General features: G+C 42.0%; 1 protein-coding gene across 1 annotated transcript; it reads left to right on the forward strand.

The window, feature by feature from the left end:
• The first annotated feature begins 4,392 nt into the window (after positions 1-4,392).
• Positions 4,393-18,030, forward strand: LOC147421750 (uncharacterized). Its single transcript, XM_086502966.1, has 7 exons — positions 4,393-4,454; positions 4,547-5,237; positions 5,340-5,433; positions 5,558-5,611; positions 5,734-5,784; positions 16,851-16,927; positions 17,806-18,030. The coding sequence occupies exons 1-7, from the start codon at positions 4,393-4,395 to the stop codon at positions 18,028-18,030; spliced, it is 1,254 nt and encodes a 417-aa protein (XP_086359092.1).
• Positions 18,031-20,219: the final 2,189 nt, after the last annotated feature.

Raw genomic sequence — 20,219 nt, forward strand, 5'->3', positions numbered from 1 at the left:
TTAAACCTTAGCAACATGATTTTTCTTTTTTTGATACCTTGGTGACATGGATGACAACTAGGTCACCCCAGTTACCTGCAATGCTGTTTGGAAGCCAACGAATGGTTTGTTTTCTTACTGTGGATGCAAGTAAGGGTGTCTTCTCCTCGGCTATTGATTCAAAAGATAAAGTGTTGTACTTGTAACTATTGAACTATAACAAGACCATCCTACCCTTTAATGGCATGTTACTGTGATGTATTTGCTTTGGATAAACCGTCGAAAGAAATACATGACTTTGTACTTTATCTGTAGGCCAAGATCTTTGTAGAATATCTCATGTGTTATGTATATTGTTAATAGTTAAAACTCTCTCTCTCTCTCTCTCTCTCTCTCTATTTCTCTTTCTCTCTCTCTGTATCAATCCCTCATTCTCTCTATTTCTATCTATCCCTATCTCTCTCTCTCTCTCTCTCTCTCTCTCTCTCTCTCTCTCTCTCTCTCTCTCTCTCTCTCTATTTCTCTTTCTCTCTCTCTATGTATCCGTCATCCTCTCTATTTCTATCTATCCCCATCTCTCTCTCTCACACACTCTCTCTCTCTCTATCTATCTATCTATCTATCTATCTATCTTTATATATATATATATATATATATATATATATATATATATATATATATATATATATATATATATATATATATATATATATATATATATATATCCCTCTTTGTCTCTATCCATCTCTCTCTCTCTATTTCCCTCTCTATCTCTCCCTCATTCTGTCTATTTCTATCCCTATCCCTCTCTTTCTCTCATTCTCTCTTTATCTATCTATCTCTCTCCATTTATCTCCCTCTCATTAATTCTCTTCCTCTTTCTCTCTCTCTCTCTCTCTCTCTCTCTCTCTCTCCATTTATCTCCCTCTCATTAATTATCTCTCTCTTTATCTACCTCTATCCCTCTTTCTCTCTCACTCTCTTTATCTATCTCTCTCTCTTTCTCTTTCTCTCCCTGTCTATCTATTTCCCTTCTCCTCTCTCTTTATTTATCCTTCTCATTTATCTCCCTCTCTTTAAATTTATCTATCTTTTTCTCTCTCTCTGTCTCTCTTTATCTATCTATCTCTCTCTCTCTCTCTCTCTCTATTTCTATCTAACATTTCTATCTAATATTCTATCCAAACAATCTTAGAAAAGAAATCATTTCCAAACAAGCGTAGCAAAGCAAACAATTTCAAAAATGCATAGCAAAGCAACCATTTCAAACAAGCCGTGCAAAGCATCCATTTCCAAATGAACGAGGTATGTTATGGATTCTCTATTTTTTTTGTATTTATATGTGTGTGTGTGTGTGTGTGTGTGTGTGTGTGTGTGTGTGTGTGTGTGTGTGTGTGTAGTAGAAAACAAAAGGGAAAGAGGAGAGATGTGCTTTGTTTTGTGCTTACCTCTTTCTTTGTAGCACGGTTGAGCTTCCAAAGACGATGGCGGAAAATCCCCTTCGATGCAACTTGGACAAAACCCCCTCGATGAAACTTGGGAAGCCTGGATAAGGAGAGAGAGGGAAGGGAGAGGGTGGGGGAGGAAGCTTGGAGAAGTAGAGAGAGGGAAGGGAGAGGAGGGGTGGGGGAGGGGAGGGGAGGGGGGGAAGCTTCGGAGCGGTGGCATAGAGCAAGAACGCACAGTATGCAGCAAAAACGTGGCATACTGTGCCTTCTTGCTTGTTTTAGGCGCCAATTATTATCGTGGATATTATCGTGACTATTATCAAGCCCATTACCGCGTCAATTACTGCCTATATTACCGCGGCATGTCATTTCGAACGGATACATGGAAATCCGAGGTTGCAGGGGGAGGGAGGGGGGGTACAAACCACCCCCTCTACCCTTAGCTATACATTATTTCATTTTTTAGCCTTTTGAGTTTTTTAATGAAGATTTTACATTTTTTATGGATACTTTATTTTGTAGTACTTTTAAATGTTTATTAACTGCATTTTTTAAGTCCTCTTTTAGTTAAAAATAATTTTAGCACTCATTGTCAATTATTCCCTTTGACTTTAACTATATGTAATTTTTCTATGGAATTAAGTGCTTTTCTAATTATTTATTTTTTAGGACACATGGCTAAATAAACAACATTTCGCGTGTGCAAGACATCAACTGGGATGATTGTGGTCCCCCTCGAGACCCTCAGTGCGATCGGTTGCTCAAGAAGAAACTCCCTTGTGCTTGCGCCAAGTGCAAAAGGGAAATGTCTCGCTTGAGGCGCATTTCTTTGGAGCACGTGGAGAACAAAGGAATTTGGCATCCTCGAAAAAGTGCTTAGAGAGATGATAGCGCAACTCACCCGTCGCTTGAGGAGGTGCCCCATTGGTCTGTGTTCGGTGGTGGTGCAGCGGTGCGTAAGGCCAAACGGTAAAGGCAAGAGCAACTGGGTGATTTGGGTGCACCGCATGGTGATCCTCCCATTGGCTCTACATCAGCAGCTTCTATGGCATCCCCTTTGCACTTTGAGGCAGAGAATGAGCACATGTTCGACATGTGTGATGAGTTACTAGCTCATGAGCACGACGTATGCGAGGAGGATTGTCAACCCTGCACTAAATGGGCTGCCGAAACGGAGGATAGATTGATGACGAGTGCCCGAACACCTTACGAAGGTGCACAGTACTCGGTGCTCCGAGCATTGTTGGAAGTCCTCAACTTGCAATCAAAATTCGGTCGGAGTAATGCAAGTGTCGATGCATTACTTCTGTAAGTATGAAATGTGGCTTTATATACTCTCCACTTGCTTTATGGTACCGTCTTCTAGGAATTATACTAATGTACATGTTTGTTGTAGTTTGATGGAAAAAATGTTGCCAGAAGATCACCACATGCCTCCAAATTGTGGACGCGCTAGATCGTACTCCACTTGGAATTGAGTATGAGCGCATCCATGCGTGCATCAATGATTGCATGCTATACCGCAATGAGCAGGCACATGCTACCTCCTGTCCTGTATGCGGGGAGGCACGATACAAGACAAAAGTCAATGGGGCACACTTACCCCGCAAGGTATTGAGACATTTTCTATTCATTCCTCGCATCCAACACATGTTTAAAAGTCGGTCTATGGTCGAGCTTTTCGCGTGGCACGCGAACCATCACTCGAATGATGGAATGATCCGTGTTCTTGCCAATTCACCTGCATGGAGGCACGTCGAAACTCAATGGCCAGAGTTTGGGTTGGAGCCTCGACACTTGAGGCTTGGGTTAGCAAGTGATGGTATCAACCCCTTTGGTACTAAGTCTACTTCATGGAGCACTTGGCTTGTATGGTGATTTTCAACTAAAATATTCCACCATGGGAGACAACCAAGAAGGAAAATATACTTCTTTCCTTGCTTGTGCCAAGGAAGTACAAAGTGTCAAATATTGACACTTACCTCAAGCCTCTCATCAAGGATTTGGAAGAGTTATGGAGAGGCATCCTGTTGTGTCGATGTCTCACTTGCAAAGGGGGGGAGAGAGGCCATTGTGAGTGGAATCCTTATGTGGACTATGCACGACTATCCTGGTCTTGGAGAGATTTTTGGTAATCCCCTTTCCTCTATCTCTCTTTACCTCTTTTCCTCTCTCCCTTTAATTCACTTTAGTTCACTCATCTCTCTAACCATATGATATATATGTAGGGTTGTCCACATTAGGACACAATGCATGCCCTACTTGTGGGCCATCGTCGGTAACAGAGAGGTTTGATTCCTTGCGCAAGGTAATATATCTAAACAACCATCGTTTCTTACCCCAAGGGCATAACAAGCACAAGGCTCCAACAAATGGGAAGACTCCTCTAAAGCTCACGATGGAAGATTGGGCAACCATTTGGAAGAATCCCACAACAACAATCCGGCTCCATGTCCTCCACCAAAAGGTATGTCAAGGTACTCCATATTTTTAAGGCTTCCATATTGGAAGGACTAAAAAATACACCTCTTGGATCCCATGCATATATTGAAGAATGTATCCCAAACATTATGGGACCACATTATTGGCAAGAAGAACTTTGGGTGCGAGGGAGGATTTGAGGCTTTTAAAATGTCTCCCCGCCTTTGCTACTCCATGGCGTGCCCCAAATGGAAAGATTGTCCTTCCTAAAGCACCATGGATGTAGCCAAAGAAGAATTAGACAAGGTGATGGGTACCATTGCCTCTATTCTCACACCAACAGGATACATGAGGTCACTAAAGGGAGCTTTCACAAAAGCGAAGAAGGGTAGAAGCATTCAATTGTATGGGTTGAAGTCCCATGATTGGCACAAGATGCTTCAAGTAATCTTCATACTCTCTATTCTATCTATAGTTTGTGTGTATGAATATCACTCACTTTTCCTTTCCCTGATTTACATTGTAGTTCATTCTGCCGGTGAGTATGTGTATATGTCGCGACAAAAAATTCGGGGACACTATTTTCAAACTAGGAGAGCTACTAAGGTGCACTACAAGACTTTACTCGACTACACCTTTTTTTATGGACACAATAATTTCAACTAGCACTTAGTGTATCCTTGTGTGTTTTCTTGCAGATTTGTGAGCTCCAAGAAAATCAAAATAGATGCTATCCCTACTTCTCAAACACTTGCAACAAAAACTGTGTGTGCCATTGAAGATGCATTTCCACAATCGGTCCTTCTTAGTCAAATTCACCTCTTGGTTCATGTGGTGGAGGAGATCGCTATATGTGGATTAGTGCACGTACTATGGATCTTCTTCTTAGAGAGGGTTTTAAAGACTCTCAAAGATTTTGTGCGGCTACGATCTCAACCAGATGCATGTATGGCTGAAGGGTGGATCCTTCAAGAGGCATTTGTTTACATAACAGAGTATTTGGCACAAGTTGATCCTTCAATGCCTCACATGTGGTCAGACGAGGAAGACGCAAGGATGACTTCACACTTGCCAAGTGGAAAGGGGAAACTACTTAACATGGATATGAATCTATCTCGAGTGGTTGATAACTTTTTCATTGTCAATGCAAAGATTATGACCAAGTGGGTGGACTTGTGGATAGTGGCAAAGGCAAGGCGTTTGCTAGAGAGGAAAGCATGGAAACAATCACATGGAGGAAGGAGGACACCCTCAATTCCTAGACACCTTGCAGGTTTCCCAGATCTTATTAGTGCAGAGTGGATTCATGAGAGAATGACCGAGGCAAAACCACGCGGAGAAGACATCACCAACAAAGAATGGGAGTATGCACGAGGTTGCGTACCACAGGTAGAGTACTCATATACCTAAACCATATTGTAACACTATTTCTTGAAATTATCTTTAATATATTATGTATATGATAAATTAATATATTTTTCTATTTTGTAGTGCCTTTTCTTTAACTCTATGTGGTCAAAGGGTCGTCACTTCTGTACGCGCCACATTGACGAGCGTAGAACCACCATGGATTGTGCCATAATGGGCAACTTTGACACAGACGATGATGGAGCCAGGTACTACAGAACTATTGAAAGGATACGAAAGGTTAATTTTAGAACCTTTCATACCTTTATCTTCTAGTGCAAGTGGTTTGCAAATGTGTCTAGACGACATGAGAATGGCCTCTGCATGGTGGACTCTAGTGTGCATCACACAGCGAAGTATGACAATCTAGTTTTACTGTGCAATTGTGCGCAGGTGAGTGACATGTATCTTTTTTATTCTTATTTGCTTGTAGCGTTAGCTATACCAATGTTACTCACTTTGAGCTTATATGTTATAGGTCATCTATATCCCAACAATCCACCAACCAAAACTATGGTTCCTGATTTCTGTAACACCTCGGGGGAGAACCATTTGTTCCACTAATGAAGTGGAGACTATCTTCGACCCGCTTCCACCTCCATCTTTAGATGAGGTGGAAACAGAGGAGAGGGAGGTCGATGAATCAAGTCCGGCGGCAACAAGTCTTAGCGAGGGTGATTGTCATGATGATGAAGATGATGAGATGAAGGATGATGAACTCGAAGATGATGAAGGCAATGCATCCATAAATGACAATTCCCTTTCTCTCTTTATTGATTTAGGAGCCATGGGCTTAGAATTGAATGATGCTTCATGTAGAGATCTTTTTGAAGATGATCATAAACATTTTGTAGTTATGAAGTTTTTTGGTCGTGTAATCCATTCATCTCTCTCCCCCCTCTTCCTCTCTTTAGATTTGAGAATATGCTCAATTATGTTAATCAATTGACAACTATTATTTTAGTTGTAACCAAGTGTAATCTTATATCCCCCGCCTCCTTCTCCCCCCTCTTTCTCTTTCTCTCTCTCTCTCTCTCTCTCTCTCTCTCTCTCTCTCTCTCTCTCTCTTTCTCTTCTATTTTAAATTTGAAAATTATACACAACATTCTTTAATTTTTATTGAGAGGAGGAAAACACCAAAATTTGAAGGGGATGGGGAGGGGTTAAACCAGAATTTGAAAGTTTAGGTGCTAAATTTGGCTGTCGGATATAACAACAGTAATATACAAAATAATAACAGCAGTAATATACGTGGTAATAATAGCAAAAACAGTCACGATAATAAACAAAAAAACCCCGCCCTCCTCTCTCTTGTTTCTCTACTTGAATTTGCATCTTCTCTCTACAAAATGCGATAAAACAACGTGATAAACATTTGGAGTTTTCATAGTGGACTGAGGCGTCAGACCAACAGTAGACAGTGTGAAAATTAAGCATTTCCAATGCGGTACAGAGAACTAAGATTTTTGCACCACTGTAAAGCGGCATGCGTGCAAGACTTTGCATCACCTCGCCCTCTTTATCGTTGCTATCATGCCGTCGATATGAACAGGATGACTGAGGTTTTGGTCCGTAGTATTGTGTTCAATGTTGTCGTTTTCTATGTTTTCAATGATGGGATTCATGTCAAAGAACGCGTTCAACATCTACTCCATCTCTACTTCTTGAAATGCCGCATCGGGTATTAGTTAGGAGGACTCAGTCAATAGCTACTCGTTTGAAAATCTTCTTCTTTGGGATGAAGTTGGAGCAATATTTACTTGCGGAGTTTGACCTTCAGTCTCTAAACCATGAGATCGATAACGCAGGTCTTGTAGTTGCTCTATTGGAAAGAGACCTTCATTGCAAATGTGTTGGTCGCAGATTTTTCGTTTTCAAAAGATCTAATGCTTGCAATGTGCACAAGGACACGCCATCCTATCATCCATAATTTATCTACCAATGATGCAACAGATAATTAAAACACTCTAGTTGTTATAACTACACACTACTAAGTACATGAGAATACATGGCAACCTCACATTCTCTAGTCAGGCCCGATCCCCGCACACCTCGGTCTAGAGGTGCACAAAGATTAGGACCACATGGTAATAATCTCGTCTTTATTGGTCAATGTCTATATATTAAAGTTCTTGAAGTCTGTGTGCACTTTTGAAGTCTGATAGCGTTTTTTCAACTATTTGCTACTAGCTCTAACAACCTCACAATCTCTAGCCAGGCCCGATCGCCGTACACCTCGGTCTAGAGGTGCACGGAGATTAGGACCACAGGGTAATAATCTCCTCTTTATAGGTCAATGACTATGTATTTATAAGGTTCTTGAAGTCTGTGTGCACTTTTGAAGTCCGATTGCATTTTTTCTACTATTAATTTGTCGCTAGCTCTAACCTAACCTATAACATAAACCTAAACTAACTTAATGTAACCTAACGTATAATCTAAACCTAACCTATAACCTAAACTAACTGAAGTCCGTTTGCGTTCTTAGAAGTACATGAGTCATCTTCAAAGTCCGTTTGTAATTTTTCTACTATTAATTTGTCGCTAGCTCTAACCTAATCTATAATCTCACTTAACATATAACCTAAACCTAACCTAACCTAACCTAACATAAAAACAACACAATGGTGAGGCGTTTGGAAAAACGGAAAGCCATACGGCTTGCCCACAATGCATATGCGATGTCAACAAGCTCTATGGCTTGCCAATTTGGAAAACGACTCACCATTGTGTTGCTTTTAGGGTTGCGAAGCGATTTTAGGGCCTGAAAACTGCTCGCAGACATATAGACAACACAATGGCGAGCCGTTGGCAATATGGCAAGCCATAGAGCTTTCTCACAATGCACACTACAACAAAAAAACGTGTTATCGATGCAGATATCGACGCGTCCAGTCGCTATGCGCGTCGCTGTGAAACTTGTCGCTATTAGCGACGCGCATAGCGATGCACATAGCGACGACCATAGCAAAAAAAAAAAATCTTGGACAGAGGACAGGTAGCCTGGCCTGTGCCCAGTTAAAAGATGGACACAACTACAGCCAGACTTCCTGCCCTCTGCCCAAGAAAGTGAGCAGCACCAAAATATCAACCATGCTCCCACGCGTAGAAATTTCGACAGAGTTCCCTTTGTTTTTACATAAACTTTTCAAAAAAAACTATATCATGTATACGCCTCCTACATGCTATCCATGTAGGATCTCACATGAGAGTTAAGGCCAATGAAAGACAACCGTACCAACTGAAAAGCATAGCCATAACTTAAAATCATAACCATAACTTAAAAGCATGACCATAACAAACCATAACCATAACTTAAAAGCATAAACATAACGAACCATAACCATAACTTAAAAGCATAACCATAACTTAAAACCATAGCCGGCTATAACCACTTTGATCAAAACCATAATGCAGATAACCATAACCATAAACAAAATTAACAATAACCATAAGCATAACTAGAAAGAGAAACAAAAACTGTCTATACAATGACAATAACAATAATCATAACCATAAGGGAAACAATAACTGTCTGAACACTAACTGTTTGTACAAAAAAGAGACACAGAAGCGTGTCTCTGTCTCACAAAGCATATAGATGAAATCTGGTCCACTAATGACTAGGCGTCGCAACCTGCACATAGGAAAACTCACAAAATTAGTATTGATATTACTTCACATATACTGGCTTAATTAAATAAACTCACACATATTAACGTCTCACCTCAAGCGATCAGCGAGACTGTAAGGCCTCCCAGTCTACAGGCTCTCCTGAAGCTTGAAGATCATTCAGTACTTCATGTAAACCTCTGCGATATCCATCTGACTTCTCCTCGTGTGATGGAGCTCGATGCATCGCAAGATTCTGCGTTTATACAAAAATCAAAGTAATAAGAATACATTATTCATCACGTTTTAAAAAACGCCATAGTTAAGATTGGATTAGAAACTCACAAACTCATATCGAAAGGTGTCGAAGCCTCCGCTGCCAAGATGAGATGTCCCCCTAGTCATCTGTCGTACCTGCGCGGCCTCACGCTGCTGTCTGAACCGCGTGGCTGCTGTCCGCTCATCCTCCCTGTTCTGCAGCCACTTCTCATGTGGGATGCCTGAAGGCTTCGGCGAGCCGGTCCTGAAAGCCTTCCGAGGTGCATCTCGTCGATGTTTGATGGTGTCCCGTGAAACACCCTTGATCCACCGCGCCGAAACAATGGAAGAACGCGGAGCAAGCTCGTACTCTCTCAGGATGGTCTCCACTATGTAAGTGACTTTTTTCTTTTCTTGTTGATCCCAAGACGTCAGAATGCTGGTCGAAAATTGCAGCTCCACGAGCTGGCAAATCCGCTGTCGCATCTCAGTCACGACTCTAGCCATGTCAACAGAAGCATCTCCCCGTACAGTATAGAGCTAGGAGCCACTAGGATCGTGTGCCCCCCAAGGTGTCCGAGTTGTGCCAAGAGGTGTGTCGAGAGGTGTGCCTGGGTAAGACGGGGGTCATGAGCGAGGAGGGGTCAAAGCATCTGTGGACCCTCCTCCACAGCAACCACCACCTCCACCTGACGATCGCCGAGATCGGTGAGTGCGCCTCTGCTGCGGAGATGAGGATGTACCCGCCTCTGCCCCACTCCTTGGTGTCAAAGCAGCCGTGATGGGAGAAGAAGGCGTCGTACCCATAGGCGTCCTGAACCCCATAGGCATCCCCCCCCTAGGCGTTGGACCCTCGGGTGTGAAGCCCGGAGGCGTAGTACCCGTGCCTCTGGCTACCCAGTACTGAGAAGCCTCTGCCATATGAGCAGGCGTCATCCATGTAACAAAGCTCATGAATGCATCTGCACTCATGGAAGTAGGATCTGGAATCTCGTTTGCCATACTAAAGTCCTGCACAAAGAAAGTAAAATAAAGCGTCAGAACACAATTGTTTAAATTAACTTTAAGATTAATTTTAAATCAAAGTCTTCACACAAACACTTACAGGCCTAGGCCTCGATGAGTGAGGAATCATTGATAAGATCTTGCACCGTATCATCGTCTATCTCTAATTGCAAACATAACTCTGCCCCAACTCGTTCTGGCAGATTGTCTTCATCCATTGCATCTTCATCTACAAGTGTCAATTCTGGCTCGTCTGCGTCATCCCTCGTATATCTGTCATCTTCCTCTACCATACCTTCGTCCATCTCATCTAATGTCATAGTAGTATGGACGTCTTCTAATTGAATTTCCTCCAGGAGATCTTGCCCTTCAATACTTGTTTATTTCTTGGAGCAACCTCAACCACTTGGTCCGGTACAAAGACCACTTGCTCACAATGTTCGGGGAGAGCAAATGTGTCTCTCGCATCTGTCCAAGTCTTTGTAGAATCTATTTGCACAAGTTTGTTTCCATCTCTGCGTACCGTTGCATTGCGAACAGAAGTAATCACCTTGAACCACTTCACATCCAACAAAAACATCTCAAACCGCCGAAGCTTACTTTCACGATATCTGACACCAGACCACAGTAATCCAGGTTGCTAGTGCTCTCATTTGTGTCTCTAGCACTGGCCATGCTCTTTTGCATGAAACTAACCATTACCCCACTGTCAAACGTGTTTCTTCTACTGTCAATTTTTTGTGTTCTAAAATGCTTTCCATGCGCCCACAGTGCCATGTATGTATGATACTTCCAGTCACATCCAATAGCCAGCTCTTCCTCTTTTAGAGATATGGGTTCTCCGATCTGTCGAGATGCTCTCACTGTCTTGTCCAACCATGCCATTGTAGGGAATTCAGGTAGAGGAGCAAGATAGTCTAGCAAGGGTAAGCCTCTAGTCGTTTGACTTCACCTGAAATCATGTCGCTCTAGATTGCGTCTCGCTTTCTCTTCTTCGTACCTTTCAAGCCATTTTTGCATCGGCGATGAATTTAGTATACAGAACTTCATGATCTTTTCTCGCATGGCCAGGTTCATTTTCTTCGGCACCCCTTGCCCTTGCGGCTCCTCTCCCACCAGTCTTGCATCCTCCTCATCGCTCCACAGTCGAGGCATTTCTGGGTCAGAAACGGATAGAAATTCGGTCGTCAATACAAGAGACTCTTGCACCAGCCATCCTTCTGCCATGCTCCCCTTTGGACGCGCTTTTTGGCGAACAAAACCCTGAAGTGTTTTCATGAACCGCTCTAGAAAGAACATCCAACGACTGTGGACTGTACCTGCCACTGCAACCTCATCTACTACATGGACGAGCAAGTGCATTTCGATAGTTAGGCAGCTCGTGGGTAGATACTTCTCAGTCATGCAAACTACCTCAATGGAGTTAGCCCTTGCGACTGCAATAGATTCCTCCCGTATCTCCTTGGAAGAGATCCACCGCACTAGCTCTAAAATCTTGTATATGCAGGTCCGCACTTCCTCCGTTCAACACCCCTTGATCGCAATTGGAAGAATGAATTGCAAGAACTTATGCCAGTTGTGCGATTTCAACCCTGACAGTTGATCGTTACGGGTGAATGCTGTCTTGAGACATCGCATATATCCTGTTGGCGTCCTGAACTCTGAAATCACCCTTTTCACTTGTCGCTCTTCGTTTTTTAGCAATACCCATGGTTCTCTTGGAAGTTTTGTTTGACCAGCTGCATTGGTGAAAGGCCACATCTCTAGCATCTTTCCAATCGACTGCAAATCATCTCGTGAAGCTCGATTGTCTTTCATTCCCATGATTGTCTTCCAGAGGAGCTCTCCCATATTCTTGAATATATGCATTGGATCCAGCAAATGGTTAATTAGTAGATCACCCCAGTACGGCAACGTATGGAGAATGGACAAACGTTTCATTCCTGGAACAGGTTGCCCCTCATGTTGCTCCCATCGGCGACGCCACTCTTGTACATGCATAGGACGACATTCAACGCGACCAAGCTGGCCTTCGCGCAAGTGATGGCCATTTGGAATATAACGGTGGTGGCCTTGATAAATTGTATTTCGAAGAGAGGTAGAATAGCGCACATCCAAAGACTGCCCGCAAATTGGAGCTAGATAAACATCAATGTTTTTTGCTCGTCAACTAGTGGCTTGCTCGTCAAGTAGTGGAGCTAGATAAACATCCATGTTTTTTGCTTTGAACTTACCAAGTACAATCAAGCTTAAAATCAAATGACCCTTCTTGATAGCAAGCCACGGCGGGAGGTTGTAATTGATAAGCCACACAGGCCAAGTGCTCCATGACGAGCTTCTCAAGCCAAATGGATTAAGTCCATCCATTGCCATGCCCAAACGCAAATTGCGTGGATCACTCTTAAAATGTGGCCAAGTATATTCAATGTGCCTCCAAGCCTTCGAATCAGGGGGCACCCTAAATGTTGCGTCAGTAGATCTATTTGTAGAATGCCACCGCATCAACTTTGCAATGGAACCACAACGAAACATGCTTTTTATCCTAGGAATAATAGGGGAATGCTGCAACACTTTAGCTGGAACTGTCTCGCCAACTGCATCTTGTTTGTAGCGCATTGCTCCGCACTTAGGACACGACAGACAATCTATGAATTCATTGCGAGAAAGAATGCAATCATTTGGACATGCATGAATCTTGTTGTAGTCCAAGCCAACTGAGGTCAGAAGTTGCTTTGCATCTGGCTCGGAGGGGGGCATTTCATTGCCTGCCGGGAGAAGTTGCTCCCGCAATAACCTGTTTAAGCCACATTAAATTAAAATTAAAGCTCTCCGAGCACATCACCGTTGCAATTGGAAAATGTCTTTTGTAAATTGCGTACCTTAACAAAGCAGTGACGCCTGCATCTGACCACCTGTACACTGACTGAAGATTCAAAAACGCCAGACAAGTACGAAGCACAGATATTTTGGCGCCTTCATAGATTGGTTGACGTGCCAACTTTCTCAACATGTCTTCAGGAGATAGGCGCACGGCTTCTGGTGCTGCTTCGTTCACGTTCTCCTCGCTTGTCTGGAAGAAGGCATCCAGCATCTCCTCCATGCCGTCGTCTTCTGTCTGTAAGCCCTTTTCTGCTTCCATCCGTGGCTATATATTGGTCGGACCTTCACGCATGATCTTTTTTCTCTCTCTCAGATGTAGGTGCTATGTCACGGAAATCAATGCCCGTTCCATAGGAGCCGTATCGCAGATTTTGTACGGTTTCTCTAGCAAACTCTCTGTACTTGTGCACATGCTCATTACATATCCTACGCTTGCGCAGGATTTGATACTTGCAGAGCGTGCACGAGCATGCAATTTTTTCCTCCATGTTAGTTGATGACATTGCCATCTACAATGATTATGAATGTTGTTTTAATATATATATATATATATATATACTCCTCACAATGTAAACTACCTCGCATTCTCTAGTCTTGCCCAGTCTCCGTATACCTCGGTCCAGAGGTGTACGGAGATCAAGATCACCGGGTCAAAATCTCTTCTTTATTGGTCAAATCCTATATGGGTAGACACATACGTGCAATCCCAGGTGTACATGGCAATCCATGTAGCAGGCAAAACCCCTTTATCTCTTTTAGTTCCATAGTCTCTTCTCTGTCTACGTACCCTATCTCTCGTTCTTTCTCTCTCGATCTCGCTCTCGCTATCTCTCTTTCTCTATTTTCCTATCTCTCTCTATTTCTCTATTTTCCTATTTCTCTGCCATAACTCCTGGAGCTCCACTTCCCTCTCTCTCTCTCTCTCTCTCTCTCTATCTATCTATATATATATATATATATATATATATATATATATATATATATATAACTCTCTTTCTCTATCTCTCTATTTCCTATCTCTCTCTCTATCTACTTACCTCTCTCTCTCCCGCTCTCTACTTCCTTATCTCTCTAATGATCGAACGAGCGACTGATCTAGGGAGATCTAGATGCCCACGACTGCGGAGGACTACACAACATCGACAGAGGTTGCATCAGAGGATCTAGCTAGGTCACTTTGGCTCAACATGCACAACGTCCGGTCAGAGTACTGACCATGGAGGAGATCTACCTATCCCAACTAGCTCGTTTAGCCGTTTAGTCCACACCCAGCAGTTTAGGATTCCATAATATTTTATTTTGGCATCTTCTTACTCTGACTTTGTATCAGATCCATCACATTGTAACTTTCTTGTCTCATGTCTCATAGGTCACTTTGGCCTTTCGAAGACGTTAATATAACATTTCATTTCATTTCTCTCTTTAATTTTTTTTTCTTTAGTTTTAATTTCCTAGGCATACATTAATTCTCTCTCTCTCTCTCTCTTTCCTACACACACACACACACACCGCTCTCTCTCTCTATTTCCTACACACCCCTCTCTCTCTCTCTCTTTCCTACACACACACACACCGTTCTCTCTCTCTCTCTCTCTCTCTCTCTCTTTCCTACACACACACACACGATGTAGAGGTAGAGAGAGAGAGAGAGAGAGAGAGCAAGAGAGAGGGGTTGGGGAGGGTGGAGATGGACATAATACCTGCGCAGCAGGTTTCGACCAAGATCCAAGCAGGCAAAAATGGCCCCTGCGCGCGAGTTTCCTTTTTTCCCCCAATTTTTTTGGCGTCGATATACGCGTCGCTATACGCGTGGCAAATAAAGCCTTTTCACGCGTATATCGACGCACATAGCGATGCGTATAGCGATGCCTGCTAATGTCGTCGATATACGCGTGGAAAGGCATGGCCGTCAATATAGGCGCGTCGATATCTTCATTTAGTGTTGTACTGGCATATGCCTTGTGGGAAAGCTTTATGGCTTGCCCTATTGCCAAACAGATCGCCATTGTGTTGTTTTTAGGAACACGAGTCAATTTTAGCGCTTGAAAATCGCTCGCAAACATATCGACAACACAATGGCAAGCCGTTGGCAATACAGAAAGCCATAGAGCTTTCCCACAATGCATATGCATTGTGGGCAAGCTCTATGGCTTTCTGTTTTGCCAAACGGATCTCCATTGTGTTGTTTTTACGGTTGCGAGGTAATTTCAAAGCTTGAAAATTGCTTGCGGAGATATAGACAGCACAATGGCTAGCCTTTTGGGAATAGGGTAAATCATAGATCTTGCACACTATGCATATGCATTATGGGAAAACTCTGTGGCTTTTTGTATTGCCAAACAGCTTTCCATTGTGTTGTTTTTAGGGCTCCTTAGTTATTTTAGGGCTTGAAAACCGCTTGTGGACATGAAAACAACACAATGGCAAGTTGTTGGCAATACGGCAAGCCATAGAGCTTGCCGTCCATGCATGTGCCTTGTGGGAAAGCTTTATGGCTTGTCGCATTGTCGAACGGATCGCCAATTGTGTTGTTTTCAGGGACACGAGATAATTTTAGCACTTGAAAATCGCTCGCAAACATATAGACAACACAATGGAGAGCCGTTTGGCAATACGGCAAGCCATAAAGCTTGCCCACAATGCATATGCATTGTAAGCAAGATTTATGGCTTGCCGTATTGCCAAAAGGCTTGCCATTGTGTTGTTTTTAGGGCTACTTAGCTATTATAGGATTTGAAAACCGCTTCCAAACATATAGAAAACACCATGGCGAGCCGTTTGACAATACGTTAAGCCATAGAGCTTGCTCACAATGAATACACATTGTAGGTAAGCTCTATGGCTTGCTGTATTGCCAAACGGCTTGCCATGGTGTATTTTTAGGGTCGTTCAGCTATTTTAGGACTTGAAAACCGTTCGCGGACATATAAAAAACACAATGGCGAGCTCTTGGCAATACCGAAAGCCATAGAGCTTGACCACAATGTATATGCATTGTATGTAATCTTTATGGCTTGCTATATTGACGAACGGATCGTCATTGTGTTGTTTTTAATACGCGCTGTGGGTAAGCTCTATGGCTTGCCGTATTGCCGAACGTAGCTTAACTTAACTTAACATAATGTATTTTAACCTAACCTAACATAACGTAGCTTAACTTAACAAAACCTAACCTAATCTAACCTAACGTAGCTTAACCTAACTTAACGTAGCATAACTTAACTTAACCTAACGTATAAGAGAACCTAACCCAACCTAACCTAACATAGATTAACTTAACCTAACCTAACCTAACTTAACTTATAACCTAAAACATAAACCCCATCAATTGCATAATTTCAAAAACAACATAATTAAGAATGAAATTTCTTCAAAACAAGATTTTTTCATAAACCAAAACAAAAAATTATCATTATTCAAAATGAAATTTCACATCACAAACCATAATTTCTTTTAAAGCATTGAAAATTAAAATCATTCAAAGGTTAAAGCAGGAAGTATTCTTTTATTAATATACAAATTAATTTAAATAAATTTAATATGCATTTAAAGGTTCAAGCACTCACATCGTTCTATTTGAGAAATAAACGATGTTGTAAACGTCCTGAAACCTGCAAAAACGCACATACAAACACAAAGTTAAACCTTAAACCCTAAATCTACAAGTAAACATGAAAACACTCTCATCTTAGTGTTATGGGCGTAACCCACAAGCAAGAGTAGCACTTCCGACAACTTGTTTCACACCAGATCTGTAAGAGGTGAGGAAGAAGAGAGGTTGAGAAAAGACGCAAGAAGAAGAGAAATGCGCAGAGAAAGCTTGTGGTTCATTTTTTGCAGGTACCGTCGGTACAGAAATCGGTATAAGTGTCAGAGAACGCGCCGGAGAAAGCGTCGGAAAGTGCATGCGCGCTGATGTTGGAACAGGCGTCGAAAATTTTAAAATCAAATTTTATTAAAACTTTATCTCCCTCCATACATACCTACACATATACTGACGCCCGCCAGTGATGCCGGTAAGGTGGCGCCGAAATTTAAGTGACCTGTTGTAGTGATTTCACATGATAGGGCAAGTTTGATATGAGATATCACAAAAGGTTTGTATCAATATAGTAAGATTTATCATTCACCATCATCGATGTGAATACTCCACTGCAAAATTCCTCAATGATCCAAAGGGTTGGAAGTTTGCAAAAAAGTACTTTTTCTTTTAAGAACTTGGAATACCTGCATAGCAGAAGTTTTAGGTCAAGCAAATAGACTTTACTTGAAGATTTTTATACTATATTTCTCTTGTTCTTGTAGGTTTCTCACCTTCATATTTACAACTTATGTGTGAATTTAAAATTTCCAAGATTACAAAAAAAAACTAGGTATCAAATTGTTTAACGACTACCTAAAGTTTGTAGCCAACTTTCTCAGCTTTTTCACCACTTGCTGGAACACTTGGATCAAGGGAATTGAACGTCAAGACACTCCCTTAAAGAGATCACGCTTGTGAGTGTGCTACCACTTTCTACAGTAAGTGTGATGAGGGCCTAGACAAATAGAGGATAGTGTGAACGTATCCACAATAGTACCACCAATGGAGAATAGCTGGAAGCAAAAATCAAACATAATTAGTAATTGCAGGTGCTCAATGGAGATCCAAAAAAAAGTTATATTGTCATGTACCTGCAAATTAAGTGCCAAGGCTCGTATAAAGCGGCCAAGACAGCATCCTGAGCTATGAATCTTTTTAAATTGATGGTTTGTACTGTATATTTTTTCTATGGGCAACTGATCAATTCTGAAGGTGGGAACAAATGGAGAGCTGGCGCATCAAGGTAGGGTCGTAGCAGCAGTGGAAGGAAGGTGTGAGAGGGTGGTGGGCCGAACTACAACCGACATCGGTGCTTCTCGTAGCAGTGGAGGGATGCTTAGGTGGTTTTCAATGGGTAATGCAGTGAAGGCAATAGAGAATAGTGGCTTATTAGTTGCGTATAAAGAGATAGGGGTACCAAGGCTGAGGCCAGGATAAGGTGTGATATTGGGCAGGCCCATAAAGGATATCATGGTTGGGTGCTTTGTGGCCGATTTGAGCTGCTAGTGGAAAACGTGGTCGCATCAAGCACTCATTAAAGTACCAATGAGAGGGCTCATTGCACAAGGAAGAAGGACACCGATGGCAGTGCTAAACGAAGCGGGCCTTGCTCAAGTTTTTTTTTTTAAAGACTACAGACTCAACTCCAACATGAATCACCACCAATAGAGAAGATAAACAAAATGATGAACATAAATTAAGAGTGACTGACAGGAGCGGTGAATAAACAGTACATGCAGTAGTTACCTCATGATGCCATCACTACTCTTGAGCCTCACGTTAGGTAGCATAGAAGTGAGTTGTTAATTTTTAGGGTCCTCTCCCCTTTCCTCCCTATCCTTTGGAGGAGGAGGAGCATGGACTTGCAGGAAGCTCTGCGAGACGGTTGAGTACATTGAAAACAACATTATGTAAGTCTCAATCATGACACCCAGGGATTTAGCACAAGTGCTCCCGCCACCTTCATCCCCAGTGCCCTTTTCCAAGCTACGCCTTTCCTCCCAAGGCAAGAGAGTCATGAGAAGTGAGTGTAGGATCGAGTTATAAAAAAACTTTCCAAAATTAAGCAAATAGAGCCATGAGAGGAAGTGAAAAACTTTTCAAATCCCTCTATTACATAATGGAGCAAGAGCCAAGAGATGATGTATCATGGCGAGAGTAAGGTTTATGGTAGCAGAAGCCATGGGTGTAGTAAGGGACACAAACATTGCAAGTGTATGCACTATGTGTGTAGGAAGGAGCATAAGTGTGTGTGATGGGCTCAATAGATGGTGTTGTATAGTGGTTATAGAAGTAGTTATTAGCATAAGAAATTGTGCATGGCCCTGGGATGTGCCTATCTCAATGAGTGGTGGTGGGTCCTCTACAGTCTAGTGAGATCGAAACTGAGACTGAGCGTGAGCTGTGTTTGGTTGCTTAGGGCTAGCCACTTAGGTTTTAGTTAAGGGTATGAGGCTTAGTTTGACCAGTAAGAGTTGTAGGATAGATTGTTATGTATTAGGGTTTGTTCACGATCTACATGCATTGTCATATGGATGTGGGTGTGTACCTATGTTATATCCATGAATTTAGGCATTGATGAGTAAAGACAAAAGTATTACCAAGTGGTCCTAATCTGCGTGCACCTCGAGAACGAGGTGTGCGAGGATTGGGCATGGATAGAGAATGTGAAGTAGTTAAGTTACAGCATGGATAGAGAATGTGAGGTAGTTAAGTTACATCGCTATGTGCCTTTGGTTTGGCTCTAATTATAATAGTCAAGCCATGTACACTTACTATTACTTGTTAATTTGTTTTGTAATGTTTAGATTAACTATGGACAATAGGATGGCATGCCCTCGTATGCTATGTAAGCACCAAATCTTTCAAAAATGAAAAATCTGTGATCAGCATATATGCCACAATATTAGTCTTTTTCATGTCGAAGAACTACAAGATCTGTGTCATCAATCTCATGGTCAAGAGATAATAGGTCAAATATTGGATATCGATATCACTCCAATCTCAACACAAATTCAACAGAGGAGGCGAATACCAAATGAAACACTATCGTTGGAGTCTACCCCATCAACTATCGATGCTACCTTTCAAGAAGTTGGAACAAATGCTGGATGTATTCTTCAACATGGATCCCATGAAAGCCAAGGTGGAGAAATCACCATAAGTCAAGGCAACACTACTTCTCAACCTCAATCATCCTATCCACAATGTGGCATGAGAATGACGAAGAGGAAGGAGTGTTGAGTTTATATGTGAAGCTACTCAATATATGGCTTCTCTATATATGGCACCCAGGTCCCCTCTATATATATACATCATCTCATATGTGTATTCTACACACTTTGGGATTCTATTTCTGTGCTCTCTCTCTCTCAACATGGTATTAGAGCAAGATGTTTTTGTTTTCGATTTTTCTATTGATTGAAAATGATTTTGCAGAAACTATCCACTTTGGGCATTGGGATCAATGTGGCCTACATCTTTGCAGAAGAAAGTTTTTTCAAATTCTGCACCGATTTTGAGTTATTGTTCGCGGACTACGTACATGCCTGAAAAGAAACTTCGCTTTTGTTTTTGTTTTCTCTTCTGATTGAAAATTATTTTGCAGGAACTACCTACTCAGGGAA

This window comes from Adiantum capillus-veneris, chromosome 27, assembly GCF_014529385.1.
Source record: "Adiantum capillus-veneris isolate H3 chromosome 27, ASM1452938v2, whole genome shotgun sequence".
Classification (NCBI taxonomy): domain Eukaryota; kingdom Viridiplantae; phylum Streptophyta; class Polypodiopsida; order Polypodiales; family Pteridaceae; genus Adiantum; species Adiantum capillus-veneris.